Source organism: Leucoraja erinacea, chromosome 25, assembly GCF_028641065.1.
Source record: "Leucoraja erinacea ecotype New England chromosome 25, Leri_hhj_1, whole genome shotgun sequence".
Lineage (NCBI taxonomy): Eukaryota > Metazoa > Chordata > Chondrichthyes > Rajiformes > Rajidae > Leucoraja > Leucoraja erinaceus.
In genome coordinates, this window is record NC_073401.1 from 13,039,650 (window position 1) to 13,055,796 (window position 16,147).

General features: G+C 43.5%; 2 protein-coding genes across 9 annotated transcripts in view; one reads left to right on the plus strand and one right to left on the minus strand.

Annotated features, from left to right (window-relative positions):
• Window positions 1-16,147, minus strand: part of LOC129709405 (calcium release-activated calcium channel protein 1-like) — a 32,758-nt gene that overhangs the window by 10,770 nt on the left and 5,841 nt on the right. Inside the window, exon 1 of one of the 3 annotated variants that reach the window (XM_055655750.1) lies at window positions 922-1,075. The exons of 1 other annotated variant lie outside the window; for it this stretch is intronic. Coding sequence is in view for 1 of the 2 variants with exons in the window: in XM_055655749.1 (XP_055511724.1) it covers window positions 468-581 (114 nt within the window). In the remaining variant the exon portion in view is untranslated. One more of the 3 variants, XM_055655749.1, reaches the window with a different exon arrangement.
• The window catches only part of LOC129709402 (lysine-specific demethylase 2B), a 190,384-nt gene continuing 175,466 nt past the window's right edge, over window positions 1,230-16,147 (plus strand). The window contains exons 1-3 of one of the 6 annotated variants that reach the window (XM_055655737.1): window positions 1,267-1,355; window positions 1,591-1,684; window positions 15,934-15,989. The gene's annotated coding sequence lies outside the window, so the exon portion shown is untranslated. Of the gene's footprint in view, window positions 1,356-1,590; window positions 1,685-15,933; window positions 15,990-16,147 lie in introns of all 6 variants that reach the window. The other 5 variants (XM_055655738.1, XM_055655736.1, XM_055655739.1 and 2 more) reach the window with 5 other exon arrangements.

Consider the following 16,147-nt stretch of genomic DNA (forward strand, 5'->3'; position numbering starts at 1 on the left):
TTTTTAAAAATTATCCTACAAATAATAATACAGCGTATTAGAAATGAAAAGTTAAATGTTGCTGATGCCATTATTTGATTCCACCTTTCACTTTCCCTCCTCTTGTGTAACTGAGTCGCACTTTTGCGTTGCATATATTTCCAGTTTGAAGACAGTAAATTTACAGACATTTACAATGCAATAAAATGAACTTTAAGACTCGTGCGCGGGAATCATTCACGGACTGCACTCAACGCAAAACAAGTGCGACCATGTTAATTTGTAACATTATTAGCAGAGCGTCCATCGCTATTTATAACCGGTCAATCTACAAAACACACGCCACGAAATAATATTTTGGTGGTTGGTCGTTTATAATAAAAAGGGAACAGATAATAAATGTTAAAATAACACTGGGAACACATGGTGGTAAATTGACATAACAACTCAGTGAATTATTCAATCGTTCTGCGGTTGTAGAAACTTACCATGGCGAAACCAGACAGTAAAGCTGACGTTCTGCTGGAAGCTTTGAGTTTTGCCCTGCTTAGGTAGAGCTTCCTCCAGGACAGAGCTTGCATTGAATGGTCGTTCAAACTCATTTTAAAATCAAAACACTTTCCCAATTCAATTCAGGTTATTTTTCCAGGCTTTAAACCACGGATAAAAGGCAGTCCCAGCTACAAACAACACAAAATGTCTCAGGTGAGGTTTGAAGTGCAGTTTTCTTTTTCCTCTTTAAGGCACAAATGTTAAGGAAAAAAAGTTCCTTTGTTGCAAATGTAACTCCCGTTCCATACACACCAGCTCCGTAAACGTGCAGCTATCAATTAAAAAATAAACCTACACACACTCTCAGGCTTGCTATAGGATATTTGCTCAGGCCCGTAGCAGAATCAGAGAGCAAATGGACCGCAGCTATTAAAGGGAAACAAGCCCAACCTCTATGTCCGTCGCCACAGTGAGCCAGCCGAACCCAGACCACGGCTGTCAATCAACCATTCCGGGGCTCCATTCCAGGGTCGCACCGCCCAGTGTCAACGAGATCGATGCAACACTGACCCAGATTGCAATCGGTTCGCTGCACAAGACACCAATGAATCCTTCGCAACCTTACTCCCCCCTCCTCCCAACCCAGAGCCTCTCACTGCTGCCGCCTCTGCCGGTTTGCAGTAAGCAGCATGCAGAGATGATGGTAGGAAGGACATAAAAAGTGTTTTGCATATAAACGGCTCCAGGAGCCGGTAGTAGCGGGGGTGGACTTTTTTTTTGTTTAATTCCATTACCTCTCCCCCCCCCCCCCCCCAACCACCACCACCACACACAAACCTCCCATTGCAGTTCTCATATCAGAAGGAAATCGAGCCGATACCGAAGTAAGTTAGACCGATTCATGCGCTTTGCTGTGGTTTGTACACAGGCCTATAGTCAGTGTCACTTTAAAGATTCACGTAATGAGGGTTGAGAGGGTTTACAATGCAAAAAAACAAGGTTTATTATAAAGCAGTTTTCATTTTAAATTTATCTTTGCATTAAAGCTGCGTAGTAAGAATTTAGAGCCGTGCAAAAAAAAGTTGCATTTGATCGTTTTATATTTATTACTAAATATAGTGACTGCGGGAAGAAAGCATGGCAGGACTTGGTGAAGAATCGTGAGGCCCCGGTGGAGATCATTGTGGGAGGCTCTTAACGTTTTCATGTAAATGTATTTATCATTTTAATTTTATTGAAGCCTTGGCCTGTCTTGTGAATTCATCTCGAATCTGTTGAATTATGTTGGTATTCTCATAACTTAAATCTGTTGGCTGTTTTTGTGACTGGACATTTCAGCATAATGTTCACCCATATTCATGATTGGCCGTAATTTTTGCTGCCTCGTTAGACCTCACATTATATCATTTTAACCTGCACGCTTCCCTTAATTATTCTCTTCCTGTTTTTAAATACCACAGTGGCGCAGCTGGTAGAGCTGCTGCCTCACAGCGCTAGGGTTCGATCCTGATCTCAGGTACTGTCTGTGCGGAGTTTACACGTTCTCTGTGACCGCGTGGGTTTCATCCGGTGCTCCCATCCCCCCCCCCCCCCCAATGCTAAAGACATGCAGGTTAACTAGCCTCTGTGTGTAGTGAGTGGATAAGAAGGTGTGATAACATAAAACTAGGGTGTTCGGTGTGGCCTAGGTGGGCCGAAGGATCAGTTTCCGTAGTGTATCTTTCAATCAGTCAATTAAAATGTAGTACAAAGGGCATATAGGCAATGCCCACATTCAGATGTGTGCCATCCCAGTGGGCGCCATAAAACGGCAGCTGCAAAGAAGCCTGGAATAGAGAGTAATGTGGGAGTGACGACGGGGTTAAACTGATCTCTGTGGGATTACCAGGATTGAGTTATCAATAATCCATCTTTAAATTTGTCTGTGGTTCTTTTTGAATGAAAGTGTCAAAAATGTCCATCAGAAAGCAGTTGCATTTCAACCTCTGATTTATTTTTTCTTGGCTTTGCTCAATCCTGATGTTTTATTTGTTTAAAACAAAAACCTGATGAACATCAAATTTCTCTGGGTATAGGATAAGTTTCTCTGGGTATAGGACAAATTTCTCTGGGTATCTGGATAAGTCTGGGTATCACACATTTGGAATTTACAGGATTTGCCACTTTTGTGGTTTGATCGAATTGAACAGCTAGTCAGAGATATTCCCCCAAGTAAATCTATTCAATGTATATTTATACACTGAGCCTCTCTGCAACTCAAATGCAGTTAACAGGGAGGAGGTTTGCTACAGATTTCAGGACATCGATACTGGCGAATAAGGCAAATAAATGGCATGAGATTTAAAATTAACAAGTGCATAGTGGTGTATTTTGGAAAGAATGAATAGTGACAATATGAATATGACAGTTTGAAGACTGGTCCCGACCTAAAACGTCATCTATCCATGATCTCCAGGGATGTTCTTCTGACCTGTTGAGTTACTCCAGCTCTTTGTGTCTTTCCTAGGTAAACTAGACAACGGGCCTTTACGTCCAGCTGCACTTAAAGCAATTTGGACTTTGAAAATGTCGCCAAAACCTGGCGACTCTTGTATATTGTCTCAATGGACTATTCCTATACACTTTGTAAAATAATCTAGGATTGTGCTTGTGTATAATAATAATTTGCTGAGTTGTATGCAAAAAAAAATTTTCACTGTACCTCGGTACATAATCTTTGTCTGATGTGAAGACTATTAGTACAGATATCAAGGGATTATAGAAAATATTTGAATCACTGGTTAGGCTTTGGTTGTTTGTACATATCTGGCTTCCAAATTGAAGGAAGAGTGTAAACAGAGGGTGATGAAGAATTTATTTCCAGGGATAACATAGATCATAGTTATTTTGGTTATATAAAGAACAGAAGCTGGGGTAAATGTTAAGAGTTATAATTAACAAGTATTGCTTTATACAATGGCATTGAATTGTGTGGACCTAAATAGCTAGAAAATTATAACTTTCCAGACAGGGGATTGAACCTGAACATATGGATAAACATGCTGAAACCTAACTAAAGGAGTATATCTGCTTCAATTTGTGGATTGAATACAAGTGCGTGGAAAAGATATTTAAACATCAATATAAAATAAAGATTCATGTGCATAATCACTAATAATTTGGATGCACGGCCAAGTCAGTCACAACAGCAAATTAATTTAAGTTGCTTAATAAAACAAAAGTATCCAGAGAGTGGGAGAGGTGCTTGAGAAGCTGAAAGGGCTGAAGGTGGTTAAGTTACCTGGAGAGGATGGACTGCACCCTAGGGTTCTGAAAGAGGTGGCTTTAGAGATTGTGGAGGCATTGATAGTGATATTTCAAGAATCACTAGAGTCAGGAGTGTGTACCAGATGATTGGAAAATTGCCAATATTACCCCGCTGCACAAGTAGGGAGCAAAGCAGAATAGTGGGAACTATAGGCCGATTAGTCTGACTTTGGTGTATGGTACGATTTTAGAATCCATTATAAAGGATGAGGTTACGGAGTACTTAGGAGTTGACGATAAAATAAGCCGGTCAGCATGGCTTTGTGAAGGGGAGGTCTAGCCTGACAAATTTATTGGAATTATTTGAAGAAGTAAATAGCAGGACAGACAAAGGAGCATCAGTAGATGTTGTTTACTTTGATTTTCAGAAAGCCTTTGATAAGGTGCCACACGGGAGTCTGCTAAGGAAGATGGGAGCCCATGGTATCAAAGGGCAGTATCAAAGCAGATTGGCTGGATGACAGAAGGCAAAGAATGACAATAAAGGGGGTGTTTTCTGGTTGGCTATCAGTGACTAGTGGAGTTCCGCAGAGCTCGGTGCTGGAGCCGCTGCTCTTCACATTGTATATTAATGATTTGGATTTGGGGATTGAAGGCTTTGTGGCAAAGTTTGCGGATGATATGGAAATAGGTGGAGAGACAGGTAGTGTAGAGAAAGCAGGGACTCTGGAGAAGGATTTGGACAGGTTGGGAGAGTGGGCAGAGAAGTGGCAGATTAAATATAGTGCAGCAAAGTGTGGAGTCATGCATTTTCGTAGTAGGAATAAAGGCTTAGACTATTTTCTAAATGGGGAGCAAATCCAGAATTTGGAGGTGCAAAGGGACTTGGGAGTGATGGTGCAGGATTCCCAAAAAGTTAATCTGCAAGTCGAATCGGTAGTAAAGAAAGCGAACGCCTTGTATACAAAAACAGTGACGAAATGCTGAGGCTCTATAAGGTGCTGGTCAGGCAGCAATTGGAATATTGTGAGCAATTTTGGGCACCACATCTGAGGAAGGATGTGCTGGTTCTGGAGAGGGTCCAGAGGAGGTTTACAAGAATGATCCCAGGAATGAGTAGGTTAACATATGATGAACGTTTGACAGCACTGGGGCTATACTCACTGGAGTTTAGAAGAATGAGGGGGGGGGGGGGACCTCATTGAAATGTACAGAATAGTGAAAGGCTTAGATAGAGTGGATGTGGAGAGGATGTTTCCACTAGTGGGAGAGTCTGGGACTAGAGGTCATAGCCTCAGAATTAAAGGACGTTCTTTTGGGAAGGAGATGTGGAGGAATTTCTTTAGGCAGAGAGTGGTGAATCTGTGGAATTCTTTGCCACAGAAGGCTGTGGAGGCCAAGTCAGTGGATATTTTTAAGGCAGAGATAGATTCTTGATTAGTCTGGGTGTCAGAGGTTATGGGGAGAAGGCAGGAGAATGAGGTTAAGAGGGAGAGATATACCTGCCATGATTGAATGGCAGAATAGACTTGATGGGCATTCTCTGCCACAGAAGGCAGTGGAGGCCAATTCACGGGATGTTTTCAAGAGAGATTTAACTCTTAGGGCTAAAGGAATCAAGGGAAATGGGGAAAAAGCAGGAACGGGGTATTGATTTTGGATGATCATCCATGGTCATATTAAATGGCGGTGCTGGCTCGAAGGGCCAAATGGCCTACTCCTGCACCTATTTTCCATGTTTCTATGATTGACCTAATTCTGCTCCTATCACTTATGATCTTATGAGTGAATAATGTTTTGGATTAGGGAAAACAATTGATAATTATCTGAATACATGTTCCATGAGAGGGTTGTTACTACTTTTGCATTTTGGTGATGGAAGGAGAAAAAGATCAAAGGCTGAAAGATATTTTTATCTTGATATCACCTAGATATTAAGAAATATTGAAGGTCAGGAGAGTGTCATAAATTCTACAAACAGGATTGTACTGAACGAGTAATCTGAGTTGGTAATGTTGACTGAGGGGTCATTAATGACCTAGTCATGGGGAATGTTTAAGAAGAACTGCAGCTGCTGGAAAAATCGAAAGTAGACAAAAATGCTGGAGGACCTCAGCGGGTGAGGCAGCATCTATGGAGTGAAGGAATAGGTGACGTTTTGGGTCGAGATCCTTCTTTAGGTCTGAAGAAGGGTCTCGACCTGAAACGTTACCTATTCCTTCGTTCCATAGATGCTGCCTCACCCACTGAGTTTCTCCAGCATTTTTGATTACCTTCTTAGTCATGGGGAATAATTCCTTTGCTTTTCTTTGAAATATTTAAGGGAAGCACTGTTGCATAGCTGGTAGAGCCTCTGCCTTATAGTTCCAGTGGCCCAGATTTGAGCATGGAGATTGCATGTTCTCCCTGTGACCGTGTGGTTTTCTTCCATGTGTTCTAGTTTCCTCCCAAATCCCAATGACGTACAGGTTTGTAGGTTAACTGTTCTCCGTAAATTGATTTTAGAGTGTAGAGATTGGATGAGAAACAGAGAATTTGTGTGAATGGGTGATCAATGGTCGGCATGGACTGTGTTCTGAAGGGACTGTTTCCAAGGTGTATCTCTCAATTAATCAATGTCCATCTGAGAAAGCAGGTGAGACTCGGTTTTACCACTAGACAGCATTTCCGACTGTTCCATTTCCTCTATAAGAAAACACACGCAGATCACGGTGAGAACGTACAAACTCCGTGTAGACAGCACCCATAATCGGGATTGAACCCGGGTCTCCGGCGCTGCATTCGCTGTAAGGCAGCAACTCTACCATTGTGCCACCATGACTGGGGAGAACAAAGCTGGAAGAGATGAGAGGCAAAACAAAGCCTGGCAGGTGATAGGTTTATGCAGGAGAGGTGGATTTTTTGATAGGAAGATAGTTGGGTAAATGGCAGACATTGAAAGATAGAAGGTGTGAGACAAAAAGATTGAAGAGTTGTGAATTGTGAGGCTAGAGGAAGGAATAGAAATTATCCACTGTTGTTTAGAAATAATTGATTATGAGGTAGATTTATCTTGGAGTGCAGTTTTTAATTGATTTAAACTGTCCTTGCAACGAATTCTCACTTCCAAAAGAGGTCACAATGTGAACAGTTCAATTGAGTTGAAGAATTGTTGAGTTGGAGGTGGTTACTCAAATAGAAAGGGGAGGGCACAGGGGAATTTGAAAGCCAGGATAAGAATTTTAACAATAGACAATAGGTGCAGTGGTAGGTCATACGGCCCTTCGAGCCAGCACCGCCATTCAATGTGATCATGGCTGATCATCCCCAATCAGTACCCCGTTCCTGCCTTCTCCCCATATCCCCTGACTCCGCTATCTTTAAGAGCCCTATCTAGTTCTCCCTTGAAAGTATCTAGAGAACCTGCCTCCACCGCCCTCTGAGGCAGCGAATTCCAGACTCACAACTCTCTGGGTGAAAAGGTGTTTCCTCATCTCCGTTCTAAATGGCTTACCCCTTATTCTTAAACTGTGGCCCCTGGTTCTGGATTCCCCGAACATCGGTAACATGTTTCCTGCCTCTAGAGTGTCCAAACCCTTAAGGGCATGTCCCACTTGGGCGACCTAATTGGCGAGTTTGCCCTCGACTCAAACTCGCAGCATAGTCGACACGAGGTCGTAGGAGGTCCTCGTAACTCTCCTTCATGCTCGAAAGTGGTCTCGGTGTGTTCGAGGCCTCAGCTAGGTCGCGGCGTTTTTTTCAATATGTTAAAAAATGCCTGCTAGTAAAAAAAGGTAGCCATGGAAAAAATCGATACTGTTTTTACTCGTAGGTTTAGTCGTAGTAGGTCGGCATGTTAGACGTAGGTAATCGAGGGTAGTCGAAGGTAGTCGTAGAAAGTCTTCATCATAGTTGAAGGGAGGTCGACGGAGGTCGTCTTCACTCTCTGCTATTCGGTGTCCAATTTCCCCAAAGATAGTCGAAGCTGGTCTTCAACATAGTCGAAAGAGGTCGAAGGAGGTCTTCTACATAGTCGAAGGAGGTCTTCAACATGTCATTTTTTCAAACTCTTCTAAACTTGCCAATTAGGTCGCCCAAGTGGGCCAGCCCCTTTAATAATCTTATATGTTTCAATAAGATTCCCTCTCATCCTTCTAAACTCCAGAGTATACAAGCCCAGCCGTTCCATTCTCTCAGCATATGACAGTCCCGCCATCTCAGGAATTAACCTTTTAAACCTATGCTGCACTCCCTCAATAGCAATAATGTCCTTCCTCAAATCAGGGGACCAAAACTGCACACAATATTCCAGGTGTGGTCTCACTAGGGCCCTATACAACTGAAGAAGGACCTCTTTGCTCCTATACTCAACTCCTCTTGTTATGAAGGCCAACATTGCCATTCGCTTTCTTCACTGCCTGCTGTACCTACATGCTTACTTTCATTGACTGACGAACAAGGACCCCCAGATCCAATCGCACAACATTGAGCTGTTGTGTAATTGGGAGCCAAATGAATGTTGTGATGGTGTGGCCTAGCATGTGGAGAGCAGTTTTGCATTTACCCAATTTTATAGAGGACGGGGAGACTGCATTGAAATTCAAGATTGAATTTCAACAGTGGATGTGCTGACGTAGGATCAGAGTCTGGCAATGCTGCAGAAATGGCAATAGAGAAAGGTGATCATGGTGCAATATTTGTTCTCACAAGTGGAACATCAGGAATGTGAGCTGTCTGGTTGAGCTGTGATACCAAGGCATGAAGTCACAGTCCAGTGAATTGGATTTATAATGGAGATAACAGGTTTTTAGTTGGAGGAATTTCATTTTCATTCAACTTTGGTTGTCAAGCAAGAAGTGATTTAGATTATGCAGGGTTTGAATGAGATGGTGGTGATGGTAACTCTGTGTTGTCAGTCAACATCTACAGCATAATTTTACAGATATTGTCATTGAGGGGCTAACTGAGTATCAGGGCTCTCACTTAACTTTTTTTCTCTTTTGCTAGCCGTGCAACTTAGGCAGCTTTTTAGGTTGCCAAATGGCAGTTTAGGTGGTCATTTAAGACGGCTTGCATGACACAACTGCGATAATGTGCTCGGACGAAGTGCATAGTTACCAGTCGGAATTATGGTCAATGAAGCATTCACATATTATTTCTGCTTCAAATAAAGTTGTAAACTAAACATATTCACCAATCATGACATGATATATACCACAATGACAAGCAGCAAAATTACAATACTGTATCACATCTCTTTTTACACATTGCAATGAATGCAATTTCTATTATTTCTTTCCACTTCCAAACAAAAATCTGGTTGGATTATTCTGCGTATGATCAACCTCGGTGAAACCAAGTGCAGGCTTGGCGATCGCTTCGCACAACACCTCCACTCAGTTCGCAATAACCAACCTGATCTCCCGGAGGCTCAGCACTTCAACTCCCCCTCCCATTTCGAATCCGACCTTTCTGTCCTGGACCTCCTCCATGGCCAGAGTGAGGCCCACCGCAAATTGGAGGAACAACACCTCATATTTCGCTTGGGTAGTTTACACCCCAGCAGTATGAACATTAGCTTCTCCAATTTCAGGTAGTCCTTGCTTTCTCCCTCCTTCCCCTCCCATTCCCAGCTCTCCCACAGCCTACTGTCTCCGCCTCTTTCCTTTCTTTTTTCTGCGCGCGCCCCCCCCCCCCCCCCCCCCCCCCCGACATCAGTCTGAAGAAGGGTCTCGACCCGAAATGTTGCCTATTCCTTCACTCCATAGATGCTGCCTCACCCGCTGATTTTCTCCAGCTTTGCCTACCAACGGGATCCCAACACTGGCCACATCTTCCCATCTCCTCCCCTGTCAGCTTTCTGCAGAGACCCCTCCCTCCGTAACTCCCTGGTCAATTCATCCCTTCCCACCCAAACCACCACCTCTCCTGGCACTTTCCCTTACAACTGCAGGAAATGCTACACTTGTCGCTTTCCCTCCCCCCTTGACTCCATTCAAGGGCCCAAGCAGCCTTTCCAGGTGCAGCAGAGCTTCACCTGCACCTCATATTTGGCTTGGGCAGTTTACACCCCAGCGGTATAAACATTAACCTCAAATTTCAGGTAGTCCCTGCTTTCTCCTCCGCTTCCCAGCGCTCCCTCAGCCCACTGTCTCCGCCTCGTCCTTTCTTCTTCCCGCCCCCACCCCCCCACACCCCCCATCCCCTCACATCAGTCTGAAGAAGGGTCTCGACCCGAAACGTCACCCATTTCCTTCACTCCATAGATGTTGCCTCAGCATTTTTGTCTACTCATTCACTATATCTGTGCCACTATATTTTATTTTCCAACACACAAAAAATTATACGTTGATAACTTTGGTTACTAAAAAAAAAGAAACTATCCATTTTCAGTCTTAAATCTCTAAGTGACGCTATGTCCCCCTTTACAGCTACTGTTATGTTTTAATTCAGTTCAAGACTATGGGACAGTACATTGGCCATAAAGCTGCTGCCTAAAATTGCCAGAGACCCGGAATTGATCCCGAATATGGGAACTGTCTGTATAGAGTTTGCTCCTTTTCCCTTTGATCGCTTGGGTTTTCTCCGGTGCTCTTGTTTCCTTCCACATTCCAAAGGTGTGCAGGAACCCTTTTCAGACCCTTTATATGGATGGATGGATAGATTTATATTTAGATTTATATACTCTTGACTTACGTCGCTGATGTGTGGGATAGAACTAGTGTACAGGTGATTGGTGGTCGGAGTGGACTCGGTGGGCCGAAGGGCCTGTTTCCACGCTGTATCTTTAAATTAAACTAATAACACTAAAACCAGAGGAAATCTAAAGATGGGTCTACCCGAAAAGTCACCCAATTTCTTCTATCCAGAGATGCTGGCTGCTCCATGGAGTTCCCCCGCACAATTAAAGCATGGAATAGTCTTCACGCTACCAGTTACCCGACCAGATGCAACTAATGTTAAGGTAGCTCTTATTTCCCAAGAATTATTTTTTGCTTAAGTCCAAGGCAAGAGTCAAGAGAGTTTTATTGTCATGTGTCCCAGATAGGACAATGAAATTCTTGCTTGCTGCAGCACAACAGAATATGTAAACATAATACAGAACAGGAGATAAAAGTTCAGTGTGTCTATATACCATAGGATCAGTTCCTGTGGATTGGAGGATAGCTAATGTTATCCCACTTTTCAAGAAAGGAGCGAGAGAGAAAACGGGAAATTACAGACCAGTTAGCCTGACTTCGGTGGTGGGAAAGATGCTGGAGTCAATTATTAAAGAGGTAATAATTGGATAGCAGTAAAAGGATTAGTTCAATCAACATGGATTTATGAAAGGGAAATCATGCTTGACTAACCTTCTGGAATTTTTTGAGGATGTGACAAGTAAAATGGTTGAAGGGGTGCCAGTGGATGCAGTATATCTAGATTTTCAGAAAGCCTTTGATAAGGTCCTGCACGGGAGACTGGTGACTAAAATTAGAGCACATGGTATTGGGGGTAGGGTGTTGACATGGATAGAAAATTGGTTGGCAGACTGGTAGCAAAGAGTAGGACGGAACGGGTCCTTTTCACAATGGCAGGCAGTGGCGAGTGGAGTGCCGCAAGGCTCGGTGTTGGGGCCGCAACTGTTTACCATATATATTCATGATTTGGAAGAGGGAATTAGGAGCAACACTAGCAAGTTTGCGGATGACACGAAGCTGGGTGGCAGTGTGAACTGTGAAGAGGATGTTAGGAGGTTGCAGGGTGACCTGGACAGGTTGAGTGAGTGGGTAGATGCGTGGCAGATGCAGTATAATACAGATAAATGTGAGGTTATTCACTTTGGCAGCAAAAACAAGGGGACAGATTATTATCTCAATGGGGTTAGGTTAGGTAAGGGGTAGGTGCAGCGAGACCTGGGTGTCCTTGTACATCGGTCACTGAAAGTTGGTTTACAGGTACAGCAGACAGTGAAGAAAGCTAATGGAATGTTGGCCTTCATAACAAGAGGATTTCAGTATAGGAGTAAAGAGGTTCTTCTGCAGTTGTATAGGGCTCTGGTGAGACCACATCTGGAGTATTGTGTACAGTTTTGGTCTCTTAATTTGAGGAAGGACATCCTTGTGATTGAGGCAGTGCAGCGTAGGTTCACGAGATTGATCCCTGGGATGGCGGGACTGCCATATGAGGAAAGATTGAAATGAGTATTCACTGGAGTTTAGAAGGATGAGGGGGATCTTATAGAAACATATAAAATTATAAAAGACTAGACAAGCTAGATGCAGGAAAAATGTTCCCAATGTTGGGTGAGTCCAGAACCAGGGGCCACAGTCTTAGAATAAAGGGGAGGTCATTTAAGACTGAGGTGAGAAAAAACTTTTTCACCCAGAGAGTTGTGAATTTATGGAATTCCCTGCCACAATGGGCAGTGGAGGCCAAGTCACTGGATGGATTTAAGAGAGAGTTAGATAGAGCTCTAGGGGCTAGTGGAGTCAAGGGATATGGGGAAAAGGCAGGCACGGGTTATTGATAGGGGATGATCAGACATGATCACAATGAATGGCGGTGCTGGCTCGAAGGCCCGAATGGCCTCCTCCTGCACCTATTTTCTATGTTTCTATTGATGATTATGAGTAGCGAGCAATAGCTAAGCTTTGCTATCTGGAAAACACCAGACGTTTGGGTCATCATTAATGCTGATATTAAAGTTATTTTATCAGGTTCTTTAAAACAGTCATTGTTCCATGATATTTCACCTATGTTTCTATATACATACACAATAAATAAACATATAAAGTGCAATAGGCTGTTATTTTTCTGAGTTTGGAGTTTGGTGGTGGTGGGTCTACCCCTGTTTAAATTCCATTTGGAATATTTTTGGAGGACCAGGAAACCAAGAAGCAAGGTTACTCCAGGGAGTTACTCCAGCTCCAGGGAGTGATTCTGCGTTGGTTTTCAGCGGTCGCGGCGAGGCGGGGACCAACAGCAATGGCGGGCCAGGTCTCCCACAATGCAAAAGGAGGGAGGAAATGGCCGACGCCAGGGCTGCACATGTGCACAACCACAGCCGATGATGTGCTGGCTGTGGTTATGCGCATGGGCAGGGCGACGATGTGTAGGCCGCGGCAGTGCGCATGTGTAAGGCAGCCGGCCGTGCCGGCGGATGTGGAGCGAGCGGAGACCCGAGACCCGGACACGGATGGCGGGCGGAGAAGGAGAGTGACACAGAGAGAGAGATAGAGAGGGGGGCCGGCTCAGAATTAAACGATAGGTGTCCCGGTTGCTTGCCAAGCTGGGCAAAATGGCATGGCATTTAGGCACTTTAGGTCACGATTGGCACCCGGGCAACCGCTAATTTCGAACCATGGTGATATAGTAGAGGGTACATAGACAGACACTTGTTGATTACCAGAGATGACAAGAGAACCAGAAAGAGAAGCCCATTGCCCATGATTCTGTAAATTTCAATGGAAGCTGACAAAGTAGACAACAGGAGTCATTGAAAGAATTTGATCTGGTGAACACTTTTTATTTTTGCCTAGGCAAATAGGGGTGATTATTACAGTAGGTTGATCAGGAAGTAAAGTAAGAATTTGCATTGCCACACCTTGTGCATTTTCATTATATGCAAAATTTCAACCACCAATGAGGTAACGTGCTGTAATTGGAGCCATTTTGTGTCAATAGACAACAGGTTGAAGAGTGGGCCTTTCGGTCCTTCGAGCCAGCACAGCCATTCATTGTGATCATGGCTGATCATCCACAATCAGTACCCTGTTCCTGCCCTCCCCATATCTCCTGACTCCACTATCTTTAAGAGCCCTATCTAGCTCTCTCTTGAAAGTATCCAGAAAACCAGCCTCCACCGCCCTCTGAGGCAGAGAATTCCACAGACGCACAACAATGTGTGTGATAAAAGTGTTTCCTCATCTCCGTTCTAAATGGCTTACCCCTTATTCTTAAACTGTGCCCCCTGTTTCTGAACTCCCCCAACATCGGTAACATGTTTCTAGAGTGTCCAAGCCCTTAATAATCTTATATATTCCAATAAGATCTCCTCTCATCCTTCTAAATTCCAGAGTGTAAAAGCCCAACCGCTCCATTCTCGCAGCAATTGACAGTCCCGCCATCCTGGGAATTAACCATGTGAACCTACGCTGCACTCGCTACGCTGCACTTTGGACTCTTGTCCAAAGAAGCAAGGTGTCAAATTAATTAAACAAACTGCTGGAGGAATTTAATGGATTGGGAACATCTGTGGAGGGGATTGGACTTTTGGTATTTCGGGTCCAAATCCTTCCTCAAGATTGCCTTCAGCATTTTGCTTTTTGCTCCAGATTCCAGCATCAGTAGTCTTTTGTGTCATGAAATTAAATAATCTGATTTTGGTGGAGATGTCTGAAGGTCAACCTTATCTACTGTATCCGTTGTCCAACCTCATCTTCTGTATCCGTTGTTCAAGATGTGGACTCTTAAACATCGGCGAGACCAAATGCAGTCTGCGCCATCGCTCAGCCCGCCTGAAACTACCTGATCTCCCAGTTGCTGGATACTTTAATTCTCCTTCCCATTCCTGCAGAGACCTTTCTGTCCTAGGTTTCCTTCATTGCCAGAGTGATGCTAAACGCAAATTGGAGGAACAGCATCTCATATTTTGCTTGGGCAGCTTACAGCCCAGTGGCATGAATATTGATTTCTCTCACTTCCCGGCATTCATATGTCCCGGAATTCCCTCACTCTTTCTCTCTCCCTCCCCCACCTAAGTCGCACTAGCTTCTCATTTTCACCCTACAAACAGCTAACAACGGCCTTTCCTTAATCATCATTACTTTTTTGCATTCATTGTTCTATCTCTCCACATCGTCTATATCTCTTGTTTCCCTTATCCCTAACCAGTCTGCAGAAAGGTCTTGACCCGAAACGTCACCTATTCCTTCTTTCTAGAGATGATGCCTGCCCCGCTTAGTTACTCCAGCTTTTTGTGTTATCTTTGGAAAAATATTGACCTTGATTGTAGCGCTCTGTTCTTTCAGTCATGTTATGAGACATTTAACATCCACTCAAGCATACTTATGAAGTCTCAATTTATAAATCTTACCCAATGAACAATATCGCTGCATTATTTTCCCATTTTAACTTATTTGTTCAGGTTCCCAGTGAGCTATGACTCTACAATTTCCTCACTCAACTGAGAATCCTACCAAATATGCATGCTGATATATGGGGAACATAATTGAATTCAGATATTCCCCTTAGTTATCACCAATTTGAAATAAAAAATGTGGAGATTCTGAAATATTAACAGAAGTATTCAGTGGTTCAGACAGCAACTGTGGTGAAAAAAAAGAGGACAGTTTATATTGATGAACTTTCATCATAAATTCTGATGAATGATTTGAAATATTAACTTTGTTTCCTTCTCTACAGGGGCTATCTGAGCTGCTGAGTGTGTTTATTTTCTCCCCCCTCCCCCCCCCTTTTAACATTGTCTGTCCATTGTTCCGTTCACCCTATCAGTTTTACAAAGCAGAACACAAAGTGTTGCAGGAACTACATCGGTTGGGCAACATTTGTGGTGGGTGAGGGGTGGGAAGAAGTTTTGCTGTTTCGGGTGGAGGCTTTGTTTCAGGGCAGGTATTCTGTAAATATTCATCAACGTATAAAATATCCTCAATCTTCTAAGAAAGTGGGGGCATTAATGAGGTTTCTTTGTGATTGCAACAATGTGCTGGGCCCAGGGCAGATTTCCAGAAAAACACAGGAACTAGAAGCTGTTGACTCTCTTCACCATCAACTAATCAATGAAGACAGGTTCATGTCTACGTTTTCCCTTCGTGAAGTCAACAATCAGATCCCGTTGAGAGAACGATTGTTATTCTACCACTCTTCATTCAGACTATCAATCATCCTCCTGTACTCTAACTCATTGTTACCCATTATTTATCCATTGTCCATTGGTATTGGTGGTTAATTTGACGTTGGATCTGTGTCTGGTCGCAGTCATGGATATAGAGTGGGGTAGGAGACTGAGCACAAAACCTTGAGGTGCCCATGTGCTAACGGTCATTGAAGTGGCAGTGTTGTTGCCATTTTGTACTGATTAAGTTCTGCTGATGAGGAAGTCAAGAATCCAATTACATAGAGACAAGTAAAGACCCAGTTACCTGAGTTTGAGGATAAGTTTAGAGGGGATGATAATATTGAACTATCTGTAGTCGATGAACAACAGCCTTGATGTATGTGTTCTTATTGTTCAAGGGGTCCAGTGCAGAATGGAGAGCCAGTGCGATTGCATCCACTGTTGATCTGTGACGGTAAGTGAATTGTAATGGGTCCAGATCCTTACTAAGGCAGGTGTTGATATGCTTTATAACCAAATTCAATAAGGTAACCCCTCATTCTTCAAACACCGATGGAAGATTGTTCAACCATTCCCTGTAATGGCCCCAATTGGTATTAATTCAATTGAAGC